Source organism: Morus notabilis, unplaced genomic scaffold (genome assembly GCF_000414095.1).
Source record: "Morus notabilis unplaced genomic scaffold, ASM41409v2 Scaffold1008, whole genome shotgun sequence".
In the NCBI taxonomy this organism is placed as follows: domain Eukaryota; kingdom Viridiplantae; phylum Streptophyta; class Magnoliopsida; order Rosales; family Moraceae; genus Morus; species Morus notabilis.
This window is the reverse complement of record NW_010367831.1, coordinates 111,077-119,447: the sequence shown is the minus strand read 5'-3', so window position 1 is coordinate 119,447 and position 8,371 is coordinate 111,077. Positions and strand designations below refer to the sequence as shown.

At 35.1% G+C, this 8,371-nt stretch overlaps 2 protein-coding genes across 3 annotated transcripts in view; both read right to left on the bottom strand.

Moving 5' to 3' along the window:
• Positions 1 to 568, bottom strand: part of LOC21391775 (RING-H2 finger protein ATL46) — a 2,023-nt gene extending 1,455 nt beyond the window's left edge. The window contains exon 1 of one of the 2 annotated variants that reach the window (XM_024175633.1): positions 1 to 568. In XM_024175633.1, coding sequence (XP_024031401.1) covers positions 1 to 443 — 443 coding nt within the window. In that variant the 5' untranslated portion in view covers positions 444 to 568. The other variant, XM_024175632.1, reaches the window with a different exon arrangement.
• A 3,622-nt stretch (positions 569 to 4,190) lies between these two features.
• On the bottom strand, positions 4,191 to 6,255 carry LOC21391774 (probable inactive receptor kinase At2g26730). Its single transcript, XM_010113445.1, has 2 exons — positions 4,920 to 6,255; positions 4,191 to 4,723 (listed from the first exon to the last, which is right to left on the bottom strand). Exons 1-2 carry the CDS (start codon positions 6,253 to 6,255, stop codon positions 4,191 to 4,193), a joined length of 1,869 nt encoding a protein of 622 aa, XP_010111747.1.
• Positions 6,256 to 8,371: the final 2,116 nt, after the last annotated feature.

Sequence of the window (8,371 nt, the reverse complement as noted above, 5' to 3'; positions counted from 1 at the left end):
AGAGCGTCTATAAAAGCCTGATCCAGACCAGAATCATGGAGGTGAAAGAGTTGCTGAAGCTGTCTCTGAAGAGCATCAGATGTGGAAAGCTCTGCCGGGTATCTATTAGATTGAGAAGAAGCTGAGGAAGATGGGTGCTTTATGAGAAATCTAACCAGCAAGTGGAGAAGACCGGAGATGAAGAACAGTACGGCCAGAATCACGATTATGAAAAGAACAGCCGGGCTTATTCTCGTACCAGAAGATGATGATGACGATGATGATGATGATGTTGGGGTTGATTCTTTGGGAAACCCACCAGTATACGGTGATGAAGAGATGGGGGCAAATGGAGGAGAATAACTCATGTAACCATCTTTTTCCTGGATTTGAAGAAGCTGAATTCTTGACATTTTCAAATGGGTCTGGCCCAAAGACAACTTATAATCTTCTCTCTCCAACATTCCAGAAAACAAACATATGCAACATCCCTAAAACCATGTTCTTCTCTCTCTACTAAGGAGATCACACACAAGACCAACTAAAAACAAAATCAAGCACTTTTTTATTTAACTTCATTTTGAATCCTGAAATCCCATAAAGCCCACAACCTTTTTGAGCTCAAATTAGACTTCAATTGTTGGTGTTATATCAGTTTTCAAATAAAAGCTAAGACACTGATTGAGCAAAGAAAGACGAAAAAGAAAATACAAGCTGATATGAAATATATTATGATTAAACTTGTGATATTCTACCTACCGTGATACTGGGAAGTCCAACCATTGATGGGTTTTTCATAAGCTAATTGATAACGTAATTTTTTTTTCAAAAAAAAAAATTGCAGAGAGAAGAACCCTAGAGAGTAAAGACTGAAGCTTTTCTTATTTCACTTGAACATGACGAAGAAGAGGAAAGTGGTGTTTCTCTTTCTCTCTCTAAAAAAGAAGTGTGTTTCTCTCACTAAAGTTTTCCTGATGGAAGCAGGGGAAGCCAGAAGGGGGTGGTGGCAGTGGCCAGTGGGCGGTAGTTTCCAAAGTGCGATGTAAAGAATGACAAAAAGTGACGCTGAGTTTTACTTCCACGCGCCGTGAGAGCGCGTGAACTGAAATGGTCAACTACAAGCGACAAAGCGACACGCCCAAATATGGGCTTCTAGGTGGGCCTGGGCTGGTTTTCGAAAGTTGTGTCCACACACTGGTTTGTGGGCTCAAGCTTGTGAGCAGGAGTGATTCAGTGGTTTCGGGTGCAGGAAAAGATCCATGCAGCTGACCTCAGAAATTCTTTTGGTACGAGTGTTTCTAATAATTAAAAATTGAAAGGGAGAAAGAGGAAAATAGGTCAAGGTTTGAGATGAATTAAAATTAATAGGTTAATCGTTTATATAAGTTAATAAATAGGTTAAATTACTGTTTTTGTCCATAACTTGTCTGGTTATGAACCATAACTTGACAAGTTATTGTCCATAAATCACAATTTTTATCCCCAACTTGTCTGGTTATAAACCATAACTTGACAAATTTGTCTATAACTTATCTAATTATAAACCATAACTTAACAAGTTATGACATATTAATTTTTATAACTAAAAGTTAACTTATATACTTCTTTAAACTTTTTATATTGACCTATTTTCTACTATTTCCGTTGAAAAATTTTGATCAAGCTCACACTAGGTAAAACTTTATTGAAAACTGATAGCACCTAATAATGATAAGCCACGGCCAATATGCTCAACCCAGCGCCCGCCGGCCCAAAACAACTAATGTGCTCTATCGATACTGATCTTTTATCTCCTTTCATGACTGATTTACATCATTTAACTCACCATCATATTAATTTTTTCATAATTGATCTATAAATTTTTTCCATCATTTTTTTAGTTTTGTACTAAATTTAGTTTAATTTTTAAGCAGTTAATGTTTAGATGATATTAAATACTGATTATTAAGGGTATTGTAATTAGTATTTTTAACAATTTGATCGGCTAAAGGTCTAAATAGTCTAAAGGTAAATTTGGTATTTAGCTAAAACTCAAGGGGACTTTTTTGAACTTTTCTATTTTTATATCTTACTAATTTTTATTTATTTCAATAGGAGATTATCTGATACGCCTGGCGTACCGGTAGGTCAGGTTTTTTTAATCGCTGGATCTGTGTACTTTTTGACTTTTACATAATTTTATGCAAATCGACGGACAAAAAACTTGATTTATCGGTATGTTGGCGTATAAGAGAAGGTACCTATTTTTCAATATGAAATGATAGTAAGTTTACCACAAAAAGAAAAATGCTTAAAAGCTAAGATAAAGATGCAATTTAGGTGGAAAATGTATCTATCAAAATTTTAAAGCATCAAAGTTGTTGTCATTCATTGTCGTGACACAATAATCTTTCCAAGCTACAATAAATGAGTACATGAAATAGTCACAATTTGCTGCTCCATCACACAAAGATCAAAAAAGAAAATAAAAACAAACCACGAGACTCATGAACCAGAAATCAAGAAAATACAAAGGTTGCTTTAGCTTACATTATTTGCTTGTGCACTTGCTCAAGTTTCCCCCTTGCATTGGATATTGAGCAAAAAATATGGCGTTTCTTAAGCAAATTGGGATAAGATATTACTTGAGTTTGTGATTTATTTTGTTTTGCCTTGGAAGGATAAACTAAAACCATGTGAATTCTCCTTCTTTTGTCTTGAGCCTAAAAGCAATTAGGTGAAGAATTATTTGGATTACAATTAGGCTTAGCTGGAAATTAAGAAAACTAATGAAAAGAGGTTGAGATTAGCTGTTAGGTAAGCAAGAAAAACAGCTCACATAACTGCCCTTTGATGATGATTAAGCCACGCGTGCATACCCACTTGGTCACGCAGTCAAGAAACAGACAATTTTTGGTCTGGTTAATCTCTCAATGTGGGATCATTGCTATAGGGTAGGTCTTAGAAAATGGAAGAGTAGTTAGATGGTCAATTTTTCTTCACTTCATTTATTGCAGTGGATGCTAGGAGTATTATGACTCGTTTATTTTACTTGTTTGAATTTTTGATTCTGATTCTGCTATAATATTTTTCTCTCATAAAATATTTAAATAAAAAAAATTTCTATCAATGTATTCTCTCATAAAATTTAAATTTAAAATTAAAATTAATAATTTAAACGCACGAGTTAAACAACGGGCCTTCAAAAGTTGTAAGACTCAAATCTACTGCTCGAACATAATAAGCAAAAAAAGATGACAGCCTTAAATTTCACTCTAATGTAATTGACTTTCTGGGCTTATTTTATGCGTCACAAGTATTAAACTCTGACGGTATAGCTCGAATTTAATCCGTTGACTATTTCTAATGTTTGTGTACAGGAAGAAAATTGTATGATATTGTTATTGCTTGTCATCATTTTGGCTTTGACTGGGCACTGCCTCATCTTTGGGAGGGCTATGGGCGCAACAAATCCGGGGTCAAATCCATGATTAGTTCTATCACCAGCGCATTACTGCTTTGAGTGACAATTGGTGCTTCTAAAAATATTTGTTTTATTTATAAGACTAGCCACTAGCACTTGACAAAAAAATTATATCAAATTAGTAGTTGAAAAAAGTTGCTAATAGTGATACCAAGTTTTATAAATATAAAATAGATGTGATATAATATGTCCACCAAGCTGAAAACAAAGCACTACTTGGCCTTGATGGATCTTTTCCCTAGCCGAAAGAGTAGACCAAAGCCCACACGAAGAGAAAAATGCCATCTAGCATCTTAACCTAAGCCCAAGGATGCTAATGGTCCGTTTAGTTCGCTAATTTGAGTTAAGATATGATTTTATGTGAAAACTTTTTACAGTAATAAAAAAGTTAGATGTAACTGTTTCTGAGAGCTTTTTATTATAGTAAAACTCGAATTCTAAACTCGAATCAGTGAAATGAACAAGACTTAAAAATGCCATCTAATAGTAATGTGCAAAAAAGTATTGTTCATATTAAATTGCCAAAGAGAAGCAAAAGTTTTGAAGACATTTGAAAAGCAGTTGGTGTAACTGCAGGTTATTAGTTGATGAATGCATACAGATATGTTTCATAATCTTAAAATGGCAAGCTAAGCTATTCTGGAGGAATTACATTACTGAAAAGTAGTAATGTTACAGTGTTTCTATGATTTATAATCAGAATATGATAAATAAGCAAAAAAGGTGTATTTCCATTGCATGCCATGCTTCATAAGCTATATGGGCCTATGGCTGATCTCTCTTCCTCTTCTTTTATTTTGTTGATCATGACAACAACTTGGTTCATGGTAGGCCTAGCTTCTGGAGAAGGGTTGACACATTTTATGGCTACTTGTAGCAAGCTCACCAGCCTCTCTTCGCTAGCGCATTCCGACATCAAGGACTTGTCAAAAACTTCAGCCGTCCATTCTTCTCTCAGAACCGAGTGAACCCAATCTTGTAAATCCACACCATTGTGCTGCACTAGATTCCCTGTGAGCAGCTCAAGCAAGATCATTCCAAACCCGAAAACATCGTCTTTGAAGGCTTTCGGTGAACTAGATCGAGTAATGACCGGGATTAGACCATATTTACTTATACATGGCTCCATGTTCCTGTTCAGAAATATGTTTGAAGATTTCAAGTTACCATGAGCAATCCCATCATCTTGGAGTTCCTGATGCATGAAGGCCATGGCTTCCACAATGCTAGCCGCAACCCCAAGTCTACTAGGCCAGTCAAAAGTTTTGGGCATGTGGGTTCCTGAAAATAGAGTTTGAATTTTAAAACGCTATATACATAACAAAAATAATAATAAGGTGAAGTGACATAATCAACTACTATTTCGAAAATTGAAACTACTAATTGCTCGTCTAGTATGGCCAGTATTGTCATCTAGTAGTACTGGCACGCTGTCTTATGAGCACTACCCTCATCTTCAGTGATTAAGGATACTTACCATGGAGAAGTTCGAATAGACTTCCATTTTGCTGATATTCATAGACCAACAGCTTCTCTTGTTTGGAACTATAGAAAGCAAGGGGAGGCAACACATTTGGATGCTTGACTTGATCTAACCTCTGCATCCTTTGCTTAAACTCATGACTTGAAATTGGCCAATTTTTTATCCTTTTGACAACTAGAGTCTTCCTATTATCGAGAATGACCTTGTAGACGCTACCGTTCTTGCCCCGACCGAGCATCTCAGCTGGGGCCTTGAGCAAGTCCTCGAATTTCAACCCATTCACCTCAGGACTAGTGAGGACCACCAGTGAGGATGACACCAAAGCACTGTTATCAGCTGAGACAAATGATGTTTCTGATTTGCTAAAACCTGCTTTGTACCCCATTGATTCAATAGTACTAGACTTGTACATTCTTTCATCTTGACCATCCTCGATTGCTTCTTCTTTTTGTGGCAATGCATCCACAACCTTCTTTTTCCTTCTTCTTTTACATAACACGACAATGATAATCACAACAAAAACCAAGGCTAGCGTCAGATATCCTACAAACATAAAAATCTGATCTTTTGAGGAATCCTTTGACTCGCCAGCGACGCTCTCTGCTTGCAGAGATGATGGACACTTGTTTGGCAAGGGATCCCCACACAATCCAGGATTACCAAGAAAGCTACTTGCAGTGAAATATCCGCGGACATCAGGTACGACACCATTGATGTTGTTGTTGGAGACATTGAATTGCTTCAAGTTTGAGAAGTCAAATCGCGGTATCTCCCCGCTGATTTCATTGTTTTGAGCGAGGAAAACTGTCAGGCCTGAAATCCTAGACAAGTCTGGCAATGTACCGTATAACTTGTTATTTGAAACATCAAGTATTTTCAGGTTGTTCAACATGGCAAGAGAGGTTGGAAGGGTCCCATTAAGCCGGTTTCCATTCAAATGCAAGCGAGTGAGTTGTTTGCAAGACGCAACATCGGGCGAAAGCACTCCACTAATGTCATTACTCTCAAGATGAAGAACAGTTAGAGACTCTGCAATACGCTCCACATTGCAAAGCAAACCGATATCAAGCTCTCCGACGAGATTCGAGCTATTAAGAAACAACTTTCTCACAAAATTATTTCTTGTGTCACAAGTAACAGCTTTCCAGTGATCCTTGCAGGGGTCAGAGGAAGAGTTCCAACCCAAAAGCAAACCGGATTTGCCTTTGTTATTGGAGAGTTTTGCAAGAAAGTTGATTAGTGAGCTCTTAACCTCATCTTCCACACAAGTTGTTGTGTGAAGGAGAAGAAAGACTGAAAAGAAGATCACCCATATAGTGATTCTTTTCATTCTGGATTATCACAGCTTGGTAACTTTTTTTGTTGGAAATTTTCTAGAACTAAATATACTGAGTTTGCTGGGATTAAGGAACAAGGAGAAAATCCCAATGCATCAATTGGCTGATTCTACAATGTTAACTTTGTATCATATTAGTTTTAAACTAATATTTGAAAAATATGGCGCCGGCAAATAAAAAAACAGTTTTGATTCAGTTTCTAATTTCACGTCCTTTTCTCCAATAAGGTTAGATTCCAGCAAAGTTACAGTGACAATGATCACGTCAGAAGAGTTCCGATGGCTAAAAATAATGTGTTTTATAGTAGTTTTCAGATGAGATATCAGAAATCTTGACCCAGATAGTTGGCACTTGACAGGGTCAAAATTAAGGAAAATGCCATTTGTAGGATTGTGCAAGTGAAAAAGAAGATGCCATTTTAATAAGACCAAATATTATGAGTTAGAACGATAAGAAAAGCGTTGCAAAGTTTGGGAACTTCTCAAACTATTACTCCATGCGGACCATGCCAATTAATAAAAGGAATAAACCCATCAGTGTGAGTGTGACTTCATAATTGTCGCGAGGGAAACAATAAATTCTTTTTGATGTTGAATACTTCTTCAAGTCTTTTGGAAAACAAACAATATTGCCGTCCTATTACAGATCTTTTTTCCTTTTATTAATTAGATTAGATCTCCTATATGCTGTCCTTTTGTTGTAATATTGCTCATGCCAGAAAACTCCTACAACTTTCATGTATTAAGTGTAATAAGAGTGCTACCGTTATATATATATATATACACTTTTTCCAATTCAATGGGAAAATTTCTGGATCATATATTTTTTTAAAATTTTACATTACGGTTGCAAATGTGATGAGAATGGAAATAATAGAGCAAATATTTTTTTAGTTGAAATTTACAACAATATTCTTCTTATTACTCTCTCTCTCTCTCTCTGCTTTTCTAATTGAGGACAACAATTTTATTCAAATGAAACAAAATTTTTTGTCATAAATTAAAATTTTGTAGAACCATATAACAAATGATTTATTATAGCTAGCAAACAAAGATAATTTATTATTTTTTCACATTTTTTTTTTCTCCAATTAGCGCGTGTGTGACTTTTCAAAAGAAGAAGAAACCCAGCTTTACAAGAAATATATTTTGTAAGATGAAATTTAGCTCTACAAGAAATAAATTTTTTACTCTTTCAAAATTTCTTCTGTCTTTAGGCTCATTGATATGAGATTTGCCCACCAAAAATATGTTGTCATTTGAGTGTAAGAAGATGTCATAAGAGTTTCATTTCATTGGAGCGAGAAGAGGCAATTTTATTGGCGTTTATGGCCAAAAACGGCGTTTCGTTCTTAGTTTAAGAGCTTGTTTTTGTCAAGAAACGACAATGAGTGCAACTATGGCGCTATTATTAAAATAAAAGCGACATGTCGTCGGCCAGAGATTTTTGCTATCGTAAGCAGTTGAACACCGTTTGTTGACATGCAAAGATTAGAGCCATACTTGAATCATACTTGAATCTTAGTGGACGTTTAGTTCAGATTCAGAATTATGATTTAAAATTATTATCAGTTTATGTGTGTTTTTTATAAGAGAAAATACTGTATCGAACTATGAACTATAATTCAAATCATGACAAGAATCCTCATATCAAATTACCCCTTAGAAGTTTGCTACACGAGTCTAATGAAAAATTTATTGAGTTTGTCCTCTTTTACATCAATAAATGACATGCCGTTTATATTGTAGATTTCGCTGTCGTTTACTACATTTGTTATATATTAGTATTTCATTTTTGATATCGTTAGTCATGAAGTACAAGCCATTTTAAAGATTGGGTTCTTAATTTTTTTTAAATAATTTATTTGTTTATTTATTGTAGTTTTGATTCTTAATCCTAAAATTGACATAAAACTTTTACAATTAAACAACAAAAATCAGAGACAACTTCAAAAATAATAAAGAGAATATTAGGGACTAAAAACGTTAAAAATTTTGATTAAAAATGTTACTACCATGTTTGAGGCGGTTTTTCGTAAATAACATGTTTGGCAGTTTAAACTTCGCTGTCGTTTTCTTTTTCCATAAAAAACCTGTCGTTTGAGCAGGA

Coding starts and splice junctions, on each gene's coding strand:
- LOC21391774 (XM_010113445.1), bottom strand. CDS start 6,255: ATGAAAAGAATCACTATATGGGTGATCTTCTTTTCAGTCTTTCTTCTC. Junction 4,724..4,919: donor TCTATTCGAACTTCTCCATG/GTAAGTATCCTT, acceptor CTCTATTTTCAG/GAACCCACATGCCCAAAACT.